The sequence below is a fragment of the Mus musculus genome, chromosome 18 (genome assembly GCF_000001635.26).
Source record: "Mus musculus strain C57BL/6J chromosome 18, GRCm38.p6 C57BL/6J".
Classification (NCBI taxonomy): Eukaryota; Metazoa; Chordata; class Mammalia; order Rodentia; family Muridae; genus Mus; species Mus musculus.
The window spans coordinates 24,950,233-24,975,082 of NC_000084.6; the positions used below are offsets into that span (position 1 = coordinate 24,950,233).

A 24,850-nucleotide genomic window follows, 5' to 3' on the forward strand; every position below is an offset into this window, starting at 1 on the left:
AGTGCCACAGAGAAGTAGAGTTGAATACTTCTATCATGCACTCAACAATAGATTCATCAGACTGGCAAGATGGCCCAGGATAACGATGTTTGACACCAAGACTGCTAATCTGAGTTCCATCCCTGGGACCCACAAGGTGGAAACAGAGACCTGATGACTCCCACAGTTTCCCTCTGACCTCTACTTGCATGCTGTGGCATGTGCTTGGCCAGACACAAACATATACAATAAATTAAATTGAAGACTAGATTGATCATTGCCTTAGAATCTATCAGTTTGAAGATACGTTGACTCATTTTAATCTGTTACAAAACACTACAGATGTGTAAAGAAGTAAGGAGAATAATAGAGACCTGTGGATACACTGTTGCCCTTAAGAGGTCAGGAGTAGCCATAGAGTTGAAGATTTCCAGCTGCAGCATTCTACTGTTGCAGAGTTCTTTCCCCAGACAAAACAAACTATTGTAACTACTATATAGTCTTTAAATCCTATACCATACTTTCTCTGTTTCCAAACTTGTAATGAAAACTTGTGTTCTATGTGTCTTTCTGTGGCTTGGTGGTGTCACTCAGCATCATATTTGACAGGCATCCTCTGTGCTTTTGTTTACGTGGCATCTCTGGGTGCACTTAGTACCATCATCCATTCTCCTGATAGAGAGCTACATTGCCTTATCTTTTACTATTGCAGGGATGCTAAATCTGTCTCCTTTTTGTGTATGAGCAGGCATGTACGTGCACACACATACTTCTTTAAGTTACAGTATCTGAGAAAATCTTGAGGTTGTAGGGTCGGTCATTGCGTTCTATGGAATTAGAGTTTGTAATGTCTGGTTTTACCATTCTCTGATAGAAATTCTTCTAGGTTCACTTTCAAAATGTCCCCGTAGGATTATTAAAAAGCACCATGAACTGTGTGGTTTTCAGATGCTCTTGTGACACTTAAGTGAGAGTCTGGAATCTTCCTGATTTATCTACACAGCGATGCTGTGGTCACTTAGTACTTGGGCTGTCTCTTTGGGGTTTGATGTCAATCTGGACATTTCGTGTGTATCACAACGTCTAATGGATCTCTTGAAATTTGCCTGAAAGTTGTCCACTTTTGTCTGAAGTCCTCAGCTACATCCCTGCTGCATGGCATGACTTTCTGCCTATGCTCTGTTCACTCCCATACACTTGCCTTCTCTGGCAGGATCTCTGTTGTCACCATGTTTCTATGTAAGGAACTGTATCACCTGGCTGTCCCCAGCTCAGTCACCTTTGCCACTCTCTCCTGTTGTAAGGCATGGTCTTCACCTGCTAGCCTCACCAGATTCTGACTGTCCTTCCTGGCAACATGACCTCTTCCTTGATGGTTTCTCCAAATGAGATTTTTCTGGGGCTCTTGTATATTTTCAGGAAGAGTAATATCACAGGGTTACGTGGTTTCAAATCCTTCTAGCTGTTGAGGATCTCATAAGACCACCTCCCAGTCTATGCCCAGCAGTGCTGCTTATCATTCAGAGAAAGAGTCTCCAGGCTTAAAGAAGGAAGAGGAAGAGCAATGTCCAGCCACATCATTCCTTCCTCTCTGGGAAGGGAGCTTTTGAACCTGGCCCCACTGACTCTGCCCTCACCTCTCTGGCTAGCAGTCCACCTCTGGTATGTGATTATCATTTATTGATCGGATATCATTCATCTGCTGCTCTGCTGATACTTACACACCTTTTAGAACACAAACTCAGTGTGACTGTAAAACTTCAGAGGATACTCTGTGCTCCTGAGTTGCATCCATTGTGGTTACCCTCAGTGACTCCTTCTAACTAGAGAGAACATGAGAAAATGAAGCAGCAGGTCTTGAGACCACAGCCTAGCCTTCCTTTGACCAAGTAGAGGACTGTTAGGACTCTGCGGGGGCCCATCCCCAGGTCTAGGAAGTGGCCTGTGGAAGAGAGTGACTTGGAGGGATTGGCTTTGTATTATGCTGTCCCACAGCCTGAACTACAGCATATTAATGGCCTACTCATGTGTAGTTGAGCCTCAACCTCTCCCTATCGCATGTGTGCAAGGCAAAGAGTGCCGTACGAAGTCTGTTCTTTCTGGACCACACAGCCAACTTTTTCATCAATTTATGAGTCTGCATTTTGGGAAGTGGTCTATCCCAGTCACCCAGACTGTGTGTCACATCGTGTTGCCTAGCTGACTCAGCATTAAAAGAGAGGCCATGCCTGCTTGCTTGTTCTCCATTCACAAGCTCTGCCTGCTGCTGCTCTTGCCTTACAGGCTAGCAAACATGTAAGAGCCCAGAGTTTACTTTGGGGTCAAGGTTTGTTCCCCCAAAAGATCTAAGTGCAAGCTCTGGAATTCTAAGAAAGGACGCATGCAGTATCCACTGATGGAAAGCAGGTAGACAGGGAGCCATCTGCTTCCCCGTGGCTTGGCTTTGAGATTTCAAGAGACAAAACTGTGTGCCCTTCTTTCATGTGATTTCACTGTGGCCCTCCAGAAGTGTTGCCACAGCATCTCTTTGTCTTTCTCACAGAAAAGGAATTGAGACAACAGAGATTCATCCACACATGTACTGATCCTCTGATGCTCCTTCAGGAAGAAGCAGTAGCAGGCTTATTGGCTCGAGAGTCCAGGCTTGGACCCCTTCCCCGACCTGCCTTCTGCACCTTCTTAATGCAAGGGGTCCAACTGGTGCTCTGTCCATCTGGCCAAGGTGTGCTGCCCAATGGGCCTAGCAGAGAACCTGGCACTCCACAAGAACTGGGACTCCTCTTGTGAGTGAGTGGGTATGCCAGTCCTCAGAAAAGCTACAAGTGTGGGCAAAATGGAGGGCCATCCCCCCCTTACTGTGCTGAAAAGACAGAGAGGCCCAGGAGAAGGCTAGACTTCCAACTGGAGCTTCTATCATAGTTGTGTGTGTGTGAACAGCTGGGGCTTCATGTTTGACTTTAGGAACACATTTAGCTGTAGGGTTTTGAAGAAATGTTCATCAACTACTTCTTCTTCTTCTTCTTCTTCTTCTTCTTCTTCTTCTTCTTCTTCTTCTTCTTCTTCTTCTTCTTCTTTTTATGATCATCTCCCTTAAAAAGCCTTGAATATATATTTTTTTCTTACTCCTAGACTCACTATTGTGTGAAGTTTGCGTGTCACAGGTGATCTGGACACCTGCTGATGCCCCTCTGCCTGCAAAGGAAACACAAGCCATTGTGGTCTGTAAGCCACCCCTGCTCCCCAAGACCAACTTTCTTATTCCTCATTATCCTGCAGCGAACTTGTGGTCTGAAGTATTTCTTCAGTTTCGGTAGCGATGACATGTGAAATGCATGTGTATTTATAGAAATGAAAACAAAATACTAATCAGCAGCAGCCAGTCCTGACTCTTCGGATGGCAAAACAATTCTCAGCTAATGAGCGTGTAATTACAGCTGCCAGGAAATAGCTATTAAATAGATGGAATCTACTACACCGGCCAAGACAGCAGGATGGGTGGGGGTGCGCACTTGCCTGCTGCCTTGCTCATCCTGCAAGGACTGTGAGGTTCATCTGTATCAGTGCACACAGGAGTGTGACCAGCCCCGGAAGGGCCAGGGTCTGGTCAGAAGGCCAGGGTACCTGAGACCATAACCTTCTTACTCACTGTTAAGGTTTTCTTCTATTGTTAGACCTTAGTTTTCAGCCAGGTAGTATGATGGGATGTTTCTTGGGTTTGTCATTTGTGGGATGGTATTTAAAGCTCTTGTGTGTGTGTGTGTGTGTGTGTGTGTGTGTGTGTGTGTGTGTGTGTGTATTATAAAACCATTTTCCTCCTTACAGGCTGTGTCATCCAGTGGCATTGGTCAGCAGTCTGCCATGCCATCATGATGGCTACTATTTCTTTATTCTCATCACCCTAAGCAAATTCTGCACCCACTGGACAAAACCTCCAGTCTCCCTCCCTTGGCCCCTCTCTGTTTCTCTTAACTTGGGCTGGTTCTTCCATGTGCGTCCTTTAGTGTCTGGCTTACTCCACTTGGCAGAATGTCTCTTTGCAAAGACCGACTGTGCTATAGCATGTAGCTGACAACATAGTGCATTGGTACTTATTAATAATGCATGTATATTTTCATTTTGGGAGCCAGATAATACAGTGTATTTGCATAATCACTAGAAGTTAAATTACTGTGTTTTTTCATCTTTAAAAAGATTTTTTTTTCATGTTCTTCTTTGTAAATCAACAAGTTTGGTTAACTGGGAATTATGGTCCCAAGAGGAAGGTTTCTGGTTCTGACTATTCTGGCATGTGTAGGCATTGCTCTAGATAATGGGTTCTCAACCTGTGGGTCTTGACCCCCCTCTTTAGGAGTTGCATATCAGGTATTCTGCATATCAGATGTTTACATTATGATTCATAACAGTAGCAAAATTATAGTTATGAAGTAGCAACAAAAATAAATTGATGGTTGGGGTCACCACAATGCGCAGAACTGTATGAAAGGATTGGATTATAGCATTGGGAAGGTTGAGAACCACTGCCCTATCTCATCAAATAACATCTTTAAAGTACATTAAGCAAACAACACACAAAGAGTGTAAATGTAACTAGGGGGTTGGGCTAGTGATGACCACATTGTATCTATACTTTTAGGAAGTCTCCCTTCTGGAGGTCTTTAGTACAGTCAGGACGCAAAGAAGAAACAAAGACCTTGTCCTGGGGTTGCTTTTATGTGCTTCATGATGGTAGCAGAGTGTTTGGATTGAGTTCTTGAAACTGTCTGTGAAGCATACGTCCATGTATAGCTAGCACATACCGGTGGTGTGGGAAAACCAGTTCTAGCAATTTGGAACATAGACAGAAGCAGACCTGGTAAACAGAGACCAGTGCCGTCCCCCCTATTCCTGTCCCTGTCCATCTCTCTGGAGAATGTGAAGGCTAGTCTTCAGGATGCCAGAACTCTGACTTTCCCCCATGCTTCTCCTTTGTTTGGTTTTGGCTAGAAGCAGGTGATGGTACGAAGCCCATCTGGGAAGAGCCTGGTTAGGGAAGGTTCGTACCAAATGCAGGTCTTCAGTAACAAGCTATACAGAATCTGCCGTGGAGTCTCACAGACCCCCCCAAACCAGCCTCATACCCACATCTGGATAACTCAGGTGGTGGAGGCTAGGCCCCAGGGAGGGATGGAAGAGTGGTGGCTCACGACTTCCAAAGCAGTGACTATTCTCTGTGACTAGCCACGCCAGTGTCTGGGATGTTACGTAATCACAGGACACAGGTTCTGCGGGCTTCTCAGATAAGCAGCAAGTCCCCACTGTGGAATGTGGCGTGGGATAAAGATTCACAGAACTCAGTGGAGTTTCTGTAAGTTAGTACATGCGTTGGGCTGAAAGTTTTAAGAAAGTTAAAATTCAGTGGTTAGAATTCCAAATACAAATACAGAATTAACATATTGGGATATGTTTTGTTTCTTTTTAAACTCACAAAAGTGTGCCCCAGATATTTTTTAGATGCTCTATCTACCTAGAGTTACATATTAATTAGGCAGATTTGTGACTTTTGAAACTCCAACAGGTAGAAATGCCTAATAGAAGTGCGCCCCCTAGTGCCCCAAACTTCACATAACAGCCCCCAAAGCACCGTATCATTAGAAGGTAAATGGTTACAATGAACTCCAATGTCCAAAAACTGTTCTTATTTTGTGTTTGTACTACAGTAAGAGCCAAGATTTTAAGCTCTACTAAAAACAAACAAACAAACAAGACTTTAGCTATTTATGTTCATTAAAAAACTAATAGTGATATATTATTTTAAAATATCATACAGTTAATCTATTTGAAGATGTTTGAAATTTATATTGAGAAAAATGCATGTATTTTCAGTATTGCTGTAAACAAACATCTGCATGAGACTGTTCAATTGAATGTTGTTTTACATCAAACAATTTTTTCAAATTTTTATTAGATACAAACAACTTTTATAATACTCATTTTTATTGTTACAATATTTTATACATTTTAAAGAACATGATAAAAAACGAAAGGTATTGCAGGTTTTGAAATGGGGTTCTCCAGGAGGAGTTGGGGTACTAAAGGGAAAGAAGAATGTGATGTAAGTCTATTTACTCAAAATATGTTTTCAAATGTTAACAAATTCAGATAAATTGAAATTATATATCTTTTCTAATCCTAATGCAATAAAACTTAAATCAAAAAAAGAAGGTAAATGGTAAACTTTGAAGCTGGGGAGCTTTGAGGAGTGTTCATGTTAAGTCTCTTGTCTCTGTGAGTTCTTGGTAATGATGATAAAACAGAATTATTTTCCATAGAGGATCTAGGAATATGACCAAAGGTTTGGGAGGCTCAAAACCTACCGATCTATTCCATGTCTTATCATTTGGGGATTTTCCTTATCTAACAACTGTGGTAAATGTAGACTAGGAAAGATTGAAAGAGGCTGGGGCACACAGATGCTATCCAGACCGTCACCGTGTGCTGTAATGAGGCCCTTCCTGTGCTGGTGGCTGGCAAGGGTCTTTGAAACCAACTGTAAGGATGAGAACAGGATTTGAAGTATTATTGGTGGGAAGGTGTGTGACCACGCCAGACACAGACATTCAGTCCTCTCTGTGTGGCATTAAATGATTTAAGAGGCTGAACACTTGGTGCCATGACATCCTGAGGGAAGGAAGGCCAACCACAAGGCCCCGTGTCAGTGACCCTGAAGGACTCTTCCCACAGCACTAATTAGCATATAAGTGTTCTGAGAGGATCTTCAGCCTGTTGTTTTGTAACTTCAGTTTTATCTTGGTGGTTTTTTTTTTTTTTTTAAGACATAAACATTCCAGGGTGGGGAAAGGTTTGTACTACTTACTAAAATTGAAAAATTTGCATTGTAAATTCTGCTCAGTGCAAGCAGGGAGTTCAGAACTGCGACACCTCATTGGAGCTCTTTGTGCTGATTAAATTTCTGTCTCTAGCCAAAATTGGCAGCTTATTCTACTTAATTTTCATGGAGTAATCGGTGTTGAAAGAGTATTTCTTTGACAGTTGCCCTCGGGGAAAACTGGGTGAGGCTTGTTATTTAGGCCAGATAATCAAGTGGAAGAAAATAATAATAATAACGTGAACTGTAGGCCTCCATTTCATTCTGACAGTGGCTACATTACCAGCCGCCTCTTTCAATATTTATAGGGGCGGGGAGGCTGGAGAATAATGGAAATTAGAAATGACCAGATCCACTTCAGAGTTCAGAGGGAATTTGAAGATCTGACTTAAGCAAGTTGGAAGCCCATCTTTAAGTTAGAACCCTTCCCAGAAATCAGGATTGAGTACTAGTCATGGCTCGTGTGCTTGTGCGTGTGTGTGTGTGTGTGTGTGTGTGTGTGTGTGCGTGTAGGGGGGTGTGGGGGTGTATCCATGCACATTTGCACACTCTTTTCTCTCTGAAGCTAACTTGAAAACTCATTGCTGGTGGTCAGAGTCCTACTCTATTCCAGTTGAAGAAAGCATGGCCAGTCTTCATGGTTACACTGTCTGCCTTTTCATAATGTCTGTGTTCAGTCTCACGACAGCGTCCCTCACCCCCATTTCTAACGAGCAAGCCACATGCTGTCCCATCCACATTCACCAGGTAGCTCGCTATCATTTGTGGGAAGGGAATTTTAACTTTTTTCATGGAATTTGCTTTTGTTTTTATAATTTTGATAGAAATACATAGGAGTTATTCAAACTACATTATCAAGTGGTGAAATGTCTTACAGGGTTGTTCTAAATCATTCAGTTACTGATGTAGGTCAATTTTGTGCCTTATGCCAGAAACTGAGTTGATTAATAAGGTGGCCAGATGTGAGAAAGAGGAATCTCCAAGTTTCTATCCTCCTCTCTTAGGATGGGGAAAAACTGTTTCAGATATAGAAAGAAGGTGATTCAGTGTATGAGAAATGACTGAGGTTAGGCAAAGGGACACCGTCAGTGAGTGCACTGCATGCGTGCAATCAAAGGTTATGGGACAGCTCTTAAAAAAAAAAGAAAGAAAAAGAAAAAAGCCAATGCTGACAGAGCTTTGTCCTTCTGATGTCAAAAGTTACCCACGGGACACTTGCACGAGCCCAAGCAAAGGGGTGGAAGGCTTCAGCCAATTTGAAATCAGCAAAAGTTTGCTTCCAAGTTCCTGAAAAGCAACAAGACAACCACTGCTGTTAGGTCTGTGCCATAAAGAGCAAAAGAGGAGCTGGGGAGATGGCTGGGCCATCAAGAGAACAAACCTGAGTTTGGTTCCCATCATCCATGTCAGATGGCTCATGGCTACCTCTTCCTGTCTCCAGGGAATCTGATGCTCCCTTCTGGATTCCATAGGCACCTGCACTTGCATGCCTACAGATACCCACAAATATACAAAATTAAAAAAGAAAACGGAAAAAAATGTTTTTACAAAAAGCAAAAGAATGGAGGGAGGGGTTAGTTAAAAATGACCCCAGGTAGCAGTATGTACGAAATGTTCTTTGTTGAGAATGTGGGGTACCTCTGCCAAGAAGGGATTTCTTCGTCACTGGGCCATGGCACTTTTGGTATCTTTGGCTGAAGAAAAGGACATGAACAAGCAGGCAAACAGCTAATTTAGGATTGCACTCACCAGTGTGTCCAATGCATGCACACTGATTTTTTTTTTTAAAGAAAGAATCAGGACTGAGACCGTAGCTCCATGGGAGCGCACTTGCTAGACTGAGATGGTAGCTCCGTGGGAGCGCACTTGCTAGACTGAGATGGTAGCTCCGTGGGAGCGCACTTGCTAGACTGAGATGGTAGCTCCGTGGGAGCGCACTTGCTAGACTGAGATGGTAGCTCCGTGGGAGCGCACTTGCTAGTGCGTGCAAGGCCCTTGGGTTGATAACTACTTATGCAAAAGTTTATAAATTTAGAAAGGAAACCACAGTCTGGGGAAATGGCTCAGTGGGCAGAGTGCTTGCTACAAAAAGAATAAGGACTGGAATTCAATTCCCCTGTAAAAATCTAGGTGCATGCCTGTAATTTGGGTGTTGGGTAGGCAGAAGAAGGGGGGATGTCAGGAGGATGTCTAGACTGGCCAGCTAGTCTAGCCTAATTGCTGAGATCCAGCGCCAGTGAAAGACTGTCTCATAAAATAAGGTAGAACATGATTGCAGAAGCCCTGACGTTTATTGCTGGTCTCTAAGTGTACACAGGTGAATTTGTGTCTGTGTACATATATACAGATGTACAAAGAAAGTTAATAAAAATCAGATCTATTTCTGGTTTGTTAAGTGAATATGTATTTTCTAAGTACTTAACATAAGCATACGGCATATGCATCTCGACTAGTGTTAGCAGGCTTGGAATTAAAATGCTGAGATAGTAGCTCAAGGCTCAGAGTCAGGAATCCAGATGGTCTGAAAAAGATGCAAGGAAAGCCAGCAGGGTTGTGGGGTGTAAGGCTGTGTGGAGTCAGGGACTCTGTCCCTAGGCCAGAGGAAGATGGAACCTTGTCGGCTTCAGCTAACGTGTGCAACACAGCACCAAAGTGTATATTGGGAAGGGGGTGGCACGCCAGAGTTAGGAGACTAGCCAAGACCAGCAGTTCCGTTCATACAGAGAAAGTGTGTCTAACCCATGGCCTGTGTACTACATGTGCCCTGAGATAGTAATGAGTGTGGCCCAACACAAAACCAGAAACTTACGTAAAACCTTAAACCTCATGAGATATGTGTGTGTGTGTGTGTGTGTGTGTGTGTGTGTGTGTGTCTCAGTTATGCAGAGGGTTTTATAGATGGCCACATCTGTAGCAGTGCTAAAGGTTGGACATATGACCTGCTAGAGGAAACATTGAAGAGGGAATGGAGAGGCTCAGTAGAGGTGGAGGGTGAGGAAGGAGCCCGAGTCTGGCACATCCAACTCCAAACACTATTAGCTGAAGACTTGCAGGATAAACATATGCATATAAAATAGAATGAAAACGAAAACAGCCCTCACCCCCCTAAGCACAAAGTCATCTATTTCCCACCATTTTATTTACTGAAAACAATAAGCTGGTGGTTAAGACTCACTCACAAAATCAATTTCACAGCTCATTAGTACTGTCTGAAATCACAAGTGTAGAATGGGCTCCAGTTGGAGCCCGGGTGGTTGAGGGCTGCATGCTGGAACAGGGCCCTGGAGGACTCCAAAGGGAGGAAGGTTGAGGAGTGTGTAAAGGTGGAGGACCGTCAGAGCCTCTGAGCATTGCTTCCAGCAAAGCCCTGAGGACTGACCAAGGTCTGGGCTAAGCTTGCTTTTACCTCAGAAGAGAGGGCCGTAAGCTTCAGAAGGGGAAGGAGAGAGAAGGGGAAATAGAGGAGAAGGAAGGGGAGAGAAGGGATGGTAGTAAATCATGGGCTTAGACGATGCAGCACAATTCTGAGTGAACCGCAGCCGAGGGCTCACTTGCTGCCCTGCCCACATTGCTGCTGGGATGCTTCCTCTAAGAGCAGAACAGGAGTTGGTCTGGCCATGGGTAAGATGCAGTGAACACACACAGCCCATCTCTTGGATGAAGGCAATTTACTAAGCTGTCGGCAGAGACACGGAGCAAGGCTTGAGAATAAATATTAGCAGCAAACTGGGGATGAAGTCTTGAATATAAAATGGCATCAAAGAGATGGTGTGCTAATCAAACACTCCATACCTGCACTCTTTTCTCTGTATTGCCATCCCACTGTGCCCAAGTAATTCCTAGGTGAGACCAGCTGTGGGGACACTTAGAGAAAGCAGGAATCTGAGGATGCCCGAGAGTCTGTTTAGGAGCCTCTCAAGGGGATAAGACCAGTGATTGTCTGGTGTGCAGGGGGCAAGAGGCAGGGCTGGTTAAATATGCTCAGCCCTTTGGCTGGAAAACCAGAAGGGGAACCTCAGATGACCTTGAGATATCAAGGGGATACTGGAGAAGGTGTGTTTGTGTGTGTGGTGTGTGTTCATGTATGCATGTTTGCATGGGTGCCTGAGTGTGTGCTCATCAAAAACTGTGTTTGTATGCCTTAGAGAATGCACTTGAGACTGAGAAATCCAAGCAAGGTTAAAGGAGTCCAGGCTGCCATTGAACAAGACCAGACTTAGCCAAACAAAATACAGCAAACCCAGGTCCCATCCTGGTCACTGTGGCAGGACCAGTCCAAATACACACTCAGCAAAGGCCCCAACACTGCTGGTTCTGGGGCTACAGCCCCTTTGGAAGGAAGGTCAGTCAGAACTCAGGGCTCAAACTGAGTCAGGTGGCTGCCTGCTTAAACAAAAACAGTGATGTTTTTCTGTGATACTTAAACAAAAGCCAACATTTCTTTACGTCATTTTCAAATTATCTAGGATCTAAGCCAGTGTTACTTGTCAAGCAAGAAGCTTGGGAAGTGTCTTCTTGTTGGGAAAGGAAAAACCAGTAGATCCCAGTGCCAAGGTGATCCAGACATTGGGTTTGTGAAAGGCTTAAAAGAGTTTTATAAAAGTATTTCAGGTAGAAGATAAATAGAAATATACAAAGTCCATGCAAAGTAATAGATTGAAAGAATTAGCGATGAAGTGTATAATAAATGGAGTTAGGAACTTAGCAAGATATTCTTATTGGAAGAAAGATTAAATTGAAACACACCAATAATTTTGTGATATGTAACTAGCCAGTTCACAGCAAGTAAAGGCAAGGCTTATCAGAAGAGGAAAACAAAAGATGACCCAGCTAAATGTTACAAGTTATCTTAGTATACATAGTTCAAGAGAAAAGCCATATAGACCCAAAAAGTTCAAATACTAATCAAAAGTAAACAAAATGTAGCTAGCGACATCATTACAAGAAAGTAGAGTTGAGAGGGAAGAGTGGTGAAGAGCTTATCACCATGGCTACGGGCTCGTTCTTTCAGAGGCCAGAGCTTTGACATATGTGAAGCCCAGGTGGAAAGAATTGGTAAGAAATAGAAAAATCCCATTTTATCTGGAGACTTCACTTTCCTCTTTATGATCAACAGACCCGATAGGATGAAAATCAGCAAGGCTATTGAGGAACTGAACAGCAGCATCAGCCAGCGAGTCCTGACAGACATTTCCAGAGCATCCACCCGGCTACAGCAGAATATATGCATTTTTCACAGAGAGGCAGAACAGTCACCAGGATAGGCCATATCCCCAGTCGTGAAATAAACCATAACAAATTTTAAAGGATTGGAATCAGATGATGTGTTTTCTGCTTGTAATGGAATTAAACTAAATCAGTAACAGAAAGATAATAGGAAACACGTCCAGACACTTGGAATTAACACACTTCAGAATCACCCACGTGTCAAGGAGAAATTCTCAGAGGAAATTAGAAAATAGTTTGTACCAAATGAAAAGACAATGTATTACGTTTTGTGGAATGTAATGCATGGAGGGAAAGTACAGTACCACGGGCTTAGACTAGAAAAGAAGAAAATCGGGTAAACACCCAAATTTAAAAAATAATAAAAAATAGCCTGAAAGGTAGAAGAAGGAAATAGAAATAGAAAAATATAGAAATTGAAAAATAAGAAAAATCAAAAGACAAAAAAGCTGGTTATTTAAAATAAATAAATAAATCAAGAATAATGTGGATGTGGGAGAAAGACAAGACCTGCAGTTTCTAGGTGACCAGTGGAGTCAGGTCACTAATGACTCTGATTCAAAAATTAACAGCTTAGGAAAATGGACCCATTCCTTGCTGACCACAGACCACCAAACCCTAGATGGAGGTAAGCTGGGGTTGTAGAACACTGCTGCTGATAACTTCTGAAGAAAATAACTTGCAGTCAACTTCGGAAAAAGGAATCTCCAGGCCCAGATGGCTTCCTGGCAAGTTCTACCAAACATTTCAAGACAAAACAAAACCAATGTTATAAAATCTCATCCAGAAAAAAGGGCAGAGAAACGCTTCCCAAGTCATGTCATGAAGCCAGAGTCCCTCTGATGTGAAAAGCAGACAGACAGATGGTACAGACCAATCTGCAACCCCGGCAAAGATGTGAAACTCCTTAATAAGATGTTAGCAAATCAAATCCAGCAATAAATAACAAGACTAATCCACCAGGGCCAAGTGGGATGCAAGGTTCATTTGATGCCTGAGTTCCAGGCAGCATAACCCACCATAGCAGCTCTTTGTGGAAAAGCCACGTTCATGTCAATGAAATTCATGTCAGTTAATGTCAAAAGACACCTGGCACACGTCATCTGTCCATGATCACAAAACCTCATCGGAGTCTCTCCAGAAAGTCACATAGTCTGCTTCCAGCATTATAACTAATGGTAAAGATCTAACTGTGCTTCCTCTGGGTGCTGGCAACAGGGCATGGGCTCCACATTTTCCACTCCTGTTGCCTATTAAGGCAACATCTTAACTAGCATAGGAAGAAAGGCCCAGTTACAGTTTTGTAAGGGGGAAACAAAATTGGTTCTTTTGTTTTGTTTTGTTTCACAGATAACATTATTGCCTATGTAGGCAACGCTAGTGAACCTACAGAAACAAAACACAAAGTCAAAGCTTCCTACAATTAATACATTTATCCTAATATAGGATTCAAGAACAACAGGAAAGCCATTGTTCCTATTACTAATCAGCAATGGGGAATGGAAAAATTAAAAACAAGCAAGGTCTGTACAAAATCTCCAAAGGAGGGAACGACTTGTAAAGTTAGGAAAATAAAACCTTAAAACACAGGGCAGCTCTATAGCCGGAAACTAAGCACAGATGAACGCACTCAAGGAAATCCACCTCGGTTAGCTTAGTGGATTTATGAATTAGAAGCTTACATGCTAAAGGTGATGTCTCAAAAGGTATCGATTTCCGTGTGTGTCTGCCTGCCTGCCTGTGTCTCTGTGTGTGCGTGTGTGTGTGTGTTTGTGTGAGCATGCATGTGCCAGTGCACATGCTGTCTGTCTGTCTGCCTGTGTCTCTGTGTGTGCATATGTGTGTGTGTGTGTGTGTGTGTGTATGAGCATGCATGTGCCAGTGCACACACTGGAGGTTGATGACAGGGGTCATCCTACATTGCTCTTCATTCATCCAGGCAGGGTTCTTCAATCAAACCCAGAGCTTACCTGTATGGCGAGTCTGGCTAGCCAGTTTGCTCTTCACTGGGCTGGAGTTACAGGTAGATTTCCAGGTACTTCTGTGAGATAGTGGTGGAGTGGGGGTGAGGGATCTAAACCACTGGTTCTCAACCTGTGGGTCATGACCCCATGAAGGGGTCAAATGACCCTTTCACAGGGGTCACCTAAGACCATCTGCAGATCAGATATTTACATTACAGTGCATGACAATAGCAAAATTGCAGTTACAGAGTAGCAACAACATAACTTGATGGTTGGGGTCACCACAACATGAGCAACTGAATTGAAGGGACATAGTATTAGGAAGTTATGAGTCTAGTCCCCAGGGATCTAAACCTAGTCCCCAGGTTTGTGTGACAAACAGTTTAGCCATGAAAATGATTCCATGATAAACAAAGTGCTTCCAAACTTTATACAAACTTATCTGAAAAGAAACATAAATAGCCAAAATAATGTTGAGGGAGAAAAATGACATAGGAGGACTCGGAATACACAAGTGGAAAGACTTAGCAGGAAGCTATCATTGAGGTAATCTGATATTGGCAAATAGATCAAAGGACAGAAACGACCCACACAAACACAGGCTGTGGACTTCTCTAATTTGCAAAAGCCTTGAAATAAATAGAGAAAGTCTCTTAACAAGTGGCCTTAAGGCAAGTGGATAGTTAAATGGCAAACTAGAACTTTAAGTTTTGTATAAATTTATCTCAAAATGGATCACACAGCTAAATATAAAAAGTAAAGTAACTGTGTAAAGAGGAAGTCGTGGAGATGCTGGGTTGGGCAGGAGTGGCCCCTTAAGATCCCATGCCCTGCATCTGAGAGGGGTGAGCGGTAAGGGCTTCCAGCCTTGGAGAGCTGAGGTTCATCACACTTCAAGTCAGGGTGTGATTGATGTGGGAACACACTGAGGGGCATGCCCGGACCCCATTCTAATTCGGTCCCTACCAGTGCCCCTGCAAAGTGGGCATCTTATTGTTACTGTCTCACTTTTTTGATACATGGAAACACAGAAAAACCAGTAGGTTTCATCTGTGACCAAACAAGGAAGGTTCACAAGGGATCTTTTTTGAGGGGGACTAGGGTGCCACCACCCCCCTCTTCTGCCTGTTGTGTATCTGAAAACACAGATCAACACATTTCATGGCTCCCTGTGACCTAGACATAGGCGTGTTACTACGACACCTCTTTACTTCTGTGATTTTATTCTCAGGCCCACTTTCTGCTTGGTGGGTCTTTGCTATTAATTCCTTTTTGCAGGATCAGCTCAGTCGAGTCTCTTTAGCGCCACCTTGTGTCTAGAGTGTGTTTTGCAGGAAGAAAGCTCCCGCTTTGATGTTGGGCTACAAAGATCTATTTAGAAGGGTGGGTTTTGGATCATCCTGGTGTTAGGCCAAGGCATTAAACACAAATCTCCAATCCGAGAAGCTGACAGAATCAACTTCTTCACTTGTCCCTCTTTCTAGCAGTAACCCAGCTTCTCATATTTATTGTCTTGTTAACAGTGGCCCCTGAGCAGTTTGGGTAGAAACCATCATTCCAGTGTTCTGGGTCTTGTGAGGGGAGGGTGAACCTCACAGAGTGGGCTTCTCAGGAGGTTATAGGGTCCAGTTAACATCCTTGCACCCCTAGGCTGACTTAGCAGACAGGCTAAGAGGGACTGAGGACTGGAAAAGGGGAAGGGGGGAAAGGGAAGGCCACACAAAATGGCCTTACTACAGGGTTTCTTCCAAACTGCTGTGTCGTAACTCAGTGACATGTGAAGTCACTTTTTTGACCTGCTTAGTATTTGACTGCTGAGTGATGTTTAAAACACCCTTGCTGATTGAAGGGATAATAATACATGCCTAGTCTTTTTTTTTTTAAAGATTTATTTATTTATTTATTATATGTAAGTACACTGTAGCTGTCCTCAGACACTCCAGAAGAGAGAGTCAGATCTCATTACGGATGGTTATGAGCCACCATGCGGTTGCTGGGATTTGAACTCCTGACCTTCGGAAGAGCAGTGGGGTGCTCTTACCCACTGAGCCATCTCACCAGCCCATGCCTAGTCTTTTTTTTTTAATTAGGTATTTTCCTCATTTACATTTTCAATGCTATCCCAAAGGTCCCCCATAACTACCCCCCCAATCCCCTACCCACCCACTCCCCTTTTTGGCCCTGGCGTTCCCCTGTACTGGGGCATATAAAGTTTGCAAGTCCAATGGGCCTCTCTTTGCAGTGATGGCCGACTAGGCCATCTTTTGATACATATGCAGCTAAAGACAAGAGCTCCCGGGTACTGGTTAGTTCATATTGTTGTTCCACCTATAGGGTTGCAGTTCCCTATAGCTCCTTGGGTAATTTCTCTAGCTCCTCCATTGGGGGCCGTGTGACCCATCCAATAGCTGACTGTGATCATCCACTTCTGTGTTTGCTAGGCCCCGGCATAGTCTCACAAGAGAGAGCTATAACTGGGTCTTTTCAGCAAAATCTTGCTAGTGTATGCAATGGTGTTAGCATTTGGAAGCTGATTATGGGATGGATCCCTGCATATGGCAGTCACTAGATGGTCCATCCTTTCGTCACAGCTCCAAATTTTGTCTCTGTAACTCCTTCTATGGGTGTTTTGTTCCCATTTCTAAGAAAGGGTAAAGTGTCCACACTTTGGTCTTCGTTCTTCTTGAATTTCATGCGTTTGGCAAGTTGTATCTTATATCTTGGGTATCTTAAGTTTCTGGGCTATTATCCACTTATCAGTGAGTACATTTTGTGCGAGTTCCTTTGTGATTGGGTTACTTCACTCAGGATGATACCCTCCAGGTCCATCCATTTGCCTAGGAATTTCATAAATTCATTTTTTAATAGCTGAGTAGTATTCCATTGTGTAAATGTATCACATTTTCTGTATCCATTCCTCTGTTGAGGGGCATCTGGGTTCTTTCCAGCTTCTGGCTATTATAAACAAGCCATGCCTAGTCTTTAATTTGCATTTGTTTTGTTATAGGGAGAACAATCTTCATGCTGTTATAATCTTATCCTTTTTTCTAAGTGTTATGAGTTTGTAATATAGTGTGAAAAGGTAACAATATTATCCACTATACAAAGTAACAGTATTATTATACAACCCTTTATCTCTCTTTGGTTTTCATGCCATAGTAAAATTGCCTAAGCCGGGCGTGGTGGCATACGCCTTTAATCCTAGCACTCAGGAGGCAGAGGCAGGCGGATTTCTGAGTTCAAGGCCAGCCTGGTCTACAAAGTGAGTTCCAGGACAGCCAGGGCTATACAGAGAAACCCTGTCTCAAAAAAACCAAAAAAAAAAAAAATTGCCTAAAATTCTACGGCAGCATAGAGTGATTGTGCAAGTATCATTTTGAAACTATCGCTGAGGCTACTGAGATGGCTTAGCAGGTAAAAACACCTGCTGCCAAGTTTGATGACCAGAGTCCAATCCTTAGAACCCATGTAGTGGAAGAGGAGAACCAGTTCTGGAAAATTTCCCCCAGACTTCCACCTGATGCCATGGGATGTGTGCACTTACATTCCCGCACATCAACAGGTGAAAAATGCTTAAGTCCTGCTCTTAGTAAGAATGTCTCCAGTGTTTGGTTACTAGCTAGAATGTGTTATGTGATGTTTACTGTGTTAAGTATGTACTCAAGACATTCCTCTCATTTTAGCGTTATGTATTCAGACACAGTTTTCCTTAGAATGTCTGCGTTTGACTATTTGCTCCTTTGTTTGATGAGGAATGATGGGATTTTTAGTGTCACCATACATTTGTCTACCTAGATCCCAGAACAGAACCTATTTTGTGTTGTGGTTTTTTTTTTTCTTCAATCAGTGCCATTTCATGTAGATTATTTCCTAAATTCAGATGGTTATCCTTAGACTAAGGGATGAGGGATCATTTCATTTACTCTTCTATAATTTCCAGTTTTCCAACTGAGATGTGAAGGTGGTTAGGGCGGTGGACATGATTCTAGGAAACCTGATTAATTTGGATATTCACTATCTCAGCAGTGTCTGCAGTCAAAATTATTTTGATGTTAATGAAGCTGTTCAAAATAATACATTGCACTTCCTTCTTGGAGAATGGTAATAGAAGAGCGATTACACTTCCTTAAACTAAAAATTTAAGCTTTGGTGTGTGACAGGTTATTTTGGGGGTTCCCCAAGGCCATGTATGCGCACACTAGGTAAGTGCTCTGTCAATGAGCTACAACCTCAGCCCTCTTTGCATTTTTAAAATTTTGAGACCCTGTCTCACTAAGTTGGGCATGCTGGCCTTGAACTTGTGATCTTCCTACCCTGCCTTTCAGAGTAGCTGGCATTGCAAGTCAGTGCCACCATGCTTAGCCAGGACACTTTTTTTTAAAAAAGTCTGACATTTTCCATCATAAAGTTTTTTCATTTATGAAAATTCAAAGCAACACTTAAATACAGGGCTGTCCTTTCTCTAAAAAGCTAAAATTGCATTCCCTCTGAATGTTTTGACAAGACACGGGACTGCAGCCAGGGACACTGGTTGTTTTGGGAACCGTTACGTGCCCTCTTGGTTCCAGGTGCCATCTCATGTTCAACTTGACCCTGTATTGAGCAGCATACACATCAGGATAGAGAAGCAAGCATGTATACATCAAGATGCACAAGCCCAGCGGTGACTGATGTCAGTGCTGTAGTTAGATCCTCCAGCGGCCAGGAATAGCCTCCAGTGCTTTCAGTTACGAAATGAGATTTCAGACCTTCACCCTTAGCTTCAGAGTTGGTGCCCTTACCAAAAAACAGTACCCTTAAAGTGACGAAACTTTCAGTTGACCTCATGACCATTGAAGGCTGCGCTTACACATAAACCGGTAACGTCTCCTTGTTTCTTTCCCCTGTCTGCAGCTCTGGGTCAGATTATGTTGTATGTGGATGGGATGAATGGCGTCATCAACCACAGCGAGACCATCCAGTGGCTTTACACGCTCGTTGGGTCGAAGGTAAGACCAAGGTTTTGTTTTTTGTTTATGTTTATGTTTTTGTTTTTCTTTTCTTTTGGAACAGTTTTGCTCAGTTTCCAAGTCATTGGTTCTTTTTTAGAATCCTTTTTAAAATGGTTTTGCAAAGAACAATCCTATTCAGCTCTGCTCAAGTCCTGTCTTGGTATAAAGGATGATTCACCCTTTGTAGATTTTTTTTTCAAGCTCAGTTTAATCACAGATAGCTTATGAAATTTTATTCTCTTAAGCTGTAATCAAATGCCTTTGGCACTTTTGGTTTTTAGTGTTTAATTAAAATATTATGCTATAGATAAAGTACCTATGTGCCCCTTATATTTTGTGACCTCAAGTGGTAGGATGACATGAGTATAGGTCATAGATACTAGGCAAGAGAGTCCAGTGCCATTCCTGGCCCTTGGATTTCCTTTCCCAGTGTTGTCATGAGGAAAAATTTCCCTCATTTCATAGTAGAGAAACTATTTTTCCTTGGGCAACTGAAAATGCTTTTTCCCATATCTTTTGGCTTTGTTTTCCATGGAAAATAGAAACAACTCTATTTTGAAGCTAGGACAAGTGGCCTTGGAAATGAAGTGGAATGCTGGGTCTATGAGGTTGACTTAGCTAGGCTAGAGGGAGATTTGTATCTGGTCTTCTGTGTTGGTGTTTTCTGTCTTCCTTACATTTGCTTGGAGGCCTTTCTGGCCAGCATGTTTGTCTGGAAGCAGGTCTCTCCATAGCTCTTTGACTAATGTCTATGACCTTAAAATCTGGAGAGATGAGGGAGATTTCTTTGAAATAAAAAGGGACTTTTAAATACATGTTATGACTGGATTAAGAAATCTTTATGGCTCTTTCATGGTCTTGACAAGACTGATATGGTGGCATGGGGGCAGGGGAGGGCACGGAGGAGCACATGTAGAAAGGGGTGCCGTGGTCTGAGTGTGTATCCTGAACCTATGTGCTAGGGGCTCATACAGCACAGTGGAGAAGGTGTGGCCTTGCATGAGGAAGGCAATAAGAACCTCCTTGGTCTTGGATTGTTACTGTTGAAGCAATGGCCTGAGAGAGTAGGCTTGTTCTCTGCTTTTCTCTTATATCAGGACATGACCTATGTCCCTTCTGGTACCTGCAGCAACTAGCTGCCATCTTGGAAGTAGAGGGTCTGACTCTTTCTCACTTGTGCTATGGAGATCTTAGATGTGTCCCTGCTTGTCAACATATACAGAATTATATTTCTATTTTCTTCTAAAACAAACAAACAAACAAACAAACAACTAGCCTCAGGTACTTTGGGATAGCAACACTAATGGAAAGTCCTAGAGAAGAGGAAGGGTTAAAAAGAACTAGAAACATTGGTGGGGGGGAGGGGTTCATATCTAAAATTCCAGTGCCTGGGAGGGTGAGACAGAGGATTACCACAGGTTCAAGGCCAGCCTAGGCTATAGTTTGAGATCCTGGCTCAAAACCTGAAAAGGAAAAGAAAAGTATAAAGAAGACATGGGACGTACAGGAAGTAGCAGACTCAAATCACAGCCATTGGCCTGTGTCACCACAGCCATCTTGATTGTTTTCTTTGGACTCACTCTGCAGGGAAAATGAACTGAACAGGAGAACAAGGGGAAAATCTGCATTGCATTTAAAAATAACGTGGAGAATCATAAAATCAGAAATCAACAGAGGAACTATGCTTTCCTTGACTGGCTGGTCCTCGGAGTCCTTGCTTGCTCTGTGGTCCCTCCTCTCCTCAGGCTCTATCTTGGGTTGACCAGTTGTCTCTTCTCCACCCCCGGACATCATTAGCACTAGACTCTGTAGAACATGTGCATTTTCCTCTTCACTGTTCATTTTTTCCCAAGAGCCATTCTTCAGCACTTGCTGACTTTCAGGCATTGTGAGGCTAGGCAAATAGAGGAGTCTAGTGAGCTTGTGCCTTGGCGCCTATGGTTCTGCTTAAAAATAGAAAAAGTGAGGTTGGGGGAGGGGGTGACAACTGATGACACCTGAAGCTCGTGACTCACTCATGGTGATGTCAGACAAGATCTTGAATCACCCTACTGGGTATACTCCATTCCAGGTCAGCAGCTGAATGCAAAAACAGCAGCCACGGGCAAGGTTTTCTTTTTCCCCAGCACAGTTCTCCTGAGATGCCCTTTACTCTACAAAACTTGCTGATACTCTGTCCCTCTCTTTCATCTGGATAGTGAAAGATCTGGAAGAAGAATAGGTGCCTCAACCAGGACCTTTAGGTTTGGAGAATGAAGCCTCAGTTCTGACCTTAGCACTCAGATTAAACAATACAGCCACCTAGGTTTTCCCAGCTCAGGTGTAGAAGGCAAGGGAAGCTGTGCTTTAGTCTTTTCTGTTGACAGATTCATGGCTTTTAAACCTGAAAGGTTTGCCTTGACAGCCTGCTGGCTTTGCCTTATACAGGCACAACACTGATAAAGGAAGTGCTGGTTAAAAAAGGAATCCTGTTGTTCTGTTTTCATAATGCTTGACTTTCCTCCCATGAAAGGCAACACGATGTGACTTTGCCGCTGCCAGAGGGTCGTTATGCAATGCACATTTGTAGTTACTTGAAACTCCAGAGAAGAAAATGATGTATTTGCAGCCAAATAATGACTTTTAAAAGAGAAAGCACAAAATGTTTTTAATAAAGTCTTTCTGTTTACATGAGCCCATCTTTAAACTCCTCAGTCAGAGGTACAAGATGGGTACCCCCACAATGACTTGTTAAGGGTATATAGCTTTTCTCTTTATGCACCTGGAATTCTAATTAATTGAGATAGGATAATCCTGTTTCTATAGTTTGGCCTTTTATCACCCTCATATAGAAAACCTTCTCTGTTTTCCATTCTGGCCCTGGAGAGATTCTCATCTCCTCATCAGAGAGGCTCATGATGTTGCCATGGAAACCATCCTTTCTGTATTCCCATCTACCTTTGCTCACCCTGCCCTCTATTTCTGCCAGCCCCACTGCATCTCATTCTTCCAGCCGTGTGCCAGGCTGCTGATCAGACAGTAGTGGATTTCCTTTGCATCTGTGTGAAGATGTGCACACTGCTCTTATATAACCCCTGCTACTAGTTTAGGGAGAAGTGGAAAGGACCGTACCACCTTCTCTCACACACATTCATATTCATGTTCTCCCCATGAAGCCTTATTAGGACAGCAGCATGTGGAACATAGGGATAGAGGAGGGGGGAGATGGCAGGGATGGCAGCAGTTACTATGAAGTGGTGGGGTCTGAGAAAGGGTTGCAGTTAAAAATGAAAAAGAGGGCAATGTGGAGACATCTTAAAGAGCAGCTACTGAGGCCTAGATTTCTGGATTTAGAAAACATGAAGCAGGAATAAGAAGTGAGTCACAACTTGGAGTGGGCTAGAGCCTTTGGCAGGAACGTGGAAGTTGGTATTAAGCTTGGAAAGGAGAACTGAGCAAGTGATCCCAGGTCCCAGTGCTCTCTCCCTGTGTCAGGACACTGCTGGTTGCCAAGGAGATGAGAGTCAGTAGCCCTTTGGTCCTGTAGTCACAAGTATTGTGTCACTGATATGTGATCACTCCAGGGACCCACATGGAGGCTAAAACATGAGGAATGTTCTTAGTTACGTATAGTTATAGAACCCTAGCTGTGGCAAATGCTGAGCTATGTTTAAGATGGTCATGACATCATGAGTCACATTCTTAATTCTAGAAAAGGAAAGGAAAGGAAGTGGTCCCTTCCACGTGGCTCAACCCTCGTGGACACCAGAGTTGCTGGGAAGCTATTCTTACAGGGAAGGCATCTTCATCTACACCATTACGAACCACTGGGTCTACTGTTTGTCAGGCATTCTGATCCCCTGTGGAGGTGCTCTGAGCATTTAAAGGTCGTTGTCTGGGACTGAGGATATGTCTGTATTGCACATGCACATACACATACACATACACATACACATACACATACACATACACATACACATACACATACACATACACATACACATACACATACAATCATCAATGAACTTCTGTGTAAGTACAAGGACCTGAGGTTGGTTTCCAGGACCCACATTAAACAAGAACAACAACAACACAGTAGGTATGGTGATGTGCTTATAATTCCAGCACTGGGGAGATAGAGATAGGGGGATCCCTTAGGTTGACTGGACAGCCACCCTAGACGACCTCATCAGTTTTAGGCCAATAAGAGAACTTCTTGCAAAATAAAGGAAAAAATAGAAATAAATGTGCATGACTCCTGCGTAGTGAGTCATACACACATGACTATGCACACACATGCACATTTTGAAATTAAAACTGTAAAGATGACTGTTCTATAAGCCTGTCAAAGCTACAGTGTATGTTTTGCTCTAGATATTACAGGGACCTGATAACTAGTCCCTCATTCTACTGGTCATTGGCTTCTTTTTGCAGCTGGTAGAAGGTATATAAAAGCCTCCTTGGGATATGACATTTTCTTCCATAAATTCTATCTCTGCTTTAGTGGGCCTTTTAGCAGCAGCCCTGGGTGCTGGCTAAAATTGGCCTGGCGGTCCATTAAACATCTCTGGCTTTTTCTCATACACCATGCCTGCCAGTTCTTCTTTCTACATGTCCGTGACTGATGGTTGTGTATCTAAATGCAAGCCATTGCAATTTTCTTTGTTGATCAGACCACAGTTCCAGCCTCAAGATAATTGTGAATTCTGCCTTGGCCATTTATCATCTTAATGGCTAGTGCCAGTTTTATATAACATAAATTTAATAAGCTATGCCTCTTTATTATAGACCAGAATGCTGAGAGGGGAGCGAGAATGTGTGGACCCACCAGCACAGGCTCTGTGACAACACAGTGACTGGGGTGCTTTAGGGCCACTGTGAAGTGAGTGGGGAGCTGCCTCTCTGACTGTTAACCCACTGTTGCCAATGTCTTCACAGACCTTTCTAAAATCAAGACGTACTGCATCTCCTAGCACATGCTAGGGCTTTGGGGTCCAACACAGCCTTCATGTGGGTCATCTTTCATCTATAAAATGGAAATAGTCTGCAAGCTGAGCAGATACAAATGTGTAAAATTCTGAGCACTGCTCCTGGCCCTGTGCCCTGTATCATTTGTTAATAGCTCTTTTTCTGAGAAGTTCTCTCAACATCCTAGTTTAGAGATATGCTCAGTCAAGACTGATGGGCCTAGTCCTCTCTTCTGGCTTGAAGCATCCATCTAAAAATTTCCTGGGACATTTTGGGAGGGATCAGTGGTGAGTTCAGAAAGCTACACGATGCTTTTTTTTTTCGGAGTTCATATGCACCAATCTCCTTTTTGGCAGTTGCTGATATGTCTGGTTTTACACTATGAGAGACCTCTGCCGGGCCTAGCTTGACTCCTGACCTGCCCCAGGAGCCCACAGCAGTTTTCTAAAGAGTCTCCTACAGCTGGTCTTTGTGCCTGTAGTTTCTAGGGCTTGCGTGCTGTGGTGGAACATTTGGCTTTCAAAAACTCATGGAAACCATCACACCTGAGCATGTTTTGCTGCTTGGTAAGGTGGCTCTACCCCTGTGTCCTCAGCTAGGCCACTGCAGACACCTTTTCCTCTCTGTAGAGGAAATTGTTCTCCCCTCTGCAGTTCAAGCCACGTTCTTTCTTCCCCCACCCCCAGTTCCAGGACAGGCTCAACATCAGTGACAGGTTTCATGATCACGTGCCTTTTTCTTTTTTGCATTTATTTGTGTGTTTTCTTGTTCACATGGGTGTGCACACATATGTGCCAGAGTGGGAGGTAAGAGGATGATTTTGGGGTGTCTTCTTTGATTGCTTTCTTCTTTGTATTATTGAGGAAATCTCCCACCTG

At 43.2% G+C, this 24,850-nt stretch overlaps 1 protein-coding gene across 6 annotated transcripts in view; it reads left to right on the forward strand.

Annotated features, from left to right (window-relative positions):
• The window catches only part of Fhod3 (formin homology 2 domain containing 3), a 425,120-nt gene that overhangs the window by 241,845 nt on the left and 158,425 nt on the right, over nucleotides 1–24,850 (forward strand). For all 6 annotated transcript variants that reach the window (XM_006525826.4, XM_006525828.4, XM_006525830.4 and 3 more), the window contains exon 6: nucleotides 18,928–19,022. In XM_006525826.4, coding sequence (XP_006525889.1) covers nucleotides 18,928–19,022 — 95 coding nt within the window. The remainder of the gene's footprint in view (nucleotides 1–18,927; nucleotides 19,023–24,850) is intronic.